Genomic DNA, 665 nt, shown 5'->3' with positions numbered 1-665 from the left:
TCAGAAACCTCACCTTGGGACTCACACTGGCGTTGGGCTTGGCTGGATTTATCACTGGAAAAGAGAGGGGGGCGTATCTTATGTCATTGTATAATATCAGAACTATAGAGAAACCTTGTATCTCCACAATGGCTGTTCTTTATCATGTATATAAACAGTTTCATGTTTACTTGGAAAACAACACCATTGCAAAGTAATGGGAATGTTTAGTAGATGTTTTCCAAGGTTACTATGATAGACAGTTGTAGGTTTTATCTCCTTAACCACGTCTCTCCACTGGCGGGGATGACAGCCCGACTGGAGGACCTGGAGAACCAGCTGCTGTCCAGGAAGTGATGCGCTGACCCATGGCGACCAGACAGGAAGTCATCCCTATAAACAGGAAGTGGAGATGCAGGGAGGGTAGAAGAAGAGGGCACATCCTGGCAAGAACTTCACAGGAAGGAAAATACAACATTGATGTAGAATTGTCACATTTAGGTCAATGACCCTTATCAATATTACATAAACATTTGTAGAATGTATTATTTCTACCAACGCACGTGTGTGTGCACTGGAGTTATGATCATCAGTCAGAATGGTTGCTAGATTTTTAACTGTAATGTAAACAGACTAGCAGACAGAGTCAAAGACTCTGACAAAACAGATTCTAAAGATTCTGAACC

General features: G+C 42.1%; 1 protein-coding gene across 1 annotated transcript in view; it reads left to right on the top strand.

The window, feature by feature from the left end:
• The window catches only part of matn4 (matrilin 4), a gene marked incomplete at both ends in the record, with an annotated part of 16,990 nt that extends 16,654 nt beyond the window's left edge, over positions 1–336 (top strand). The window contains one exon of the mRNA XM_084445784.1: positions 278–336. Coding sequence (XP_084301910.1) covers positions 278–336 — 59 coding nt within the window. The remainder of the gene's footprint in view (positions 1–277) is intronic.
• Between the last annotated feature and the right edge of the window lie 329 nt (positions 337–665).

This window comes from Borostomias antarcticus (genome assembly GCF_949987555.1).
Source record: "Borostomias antarcticus genome assembly, chromosome: 11".
In the NCBI taxonomy this organism is placed as follows: domain Eukaryota; kingdom Metazoa; phylum Chordata; class Actinopteri; order Stomiiformes; family Stomiidae; genus Borostomias; species Borostomias antarcticus.
This window is presented reverse-complemented; position numbering and strand designations above follow the sequence as displayed.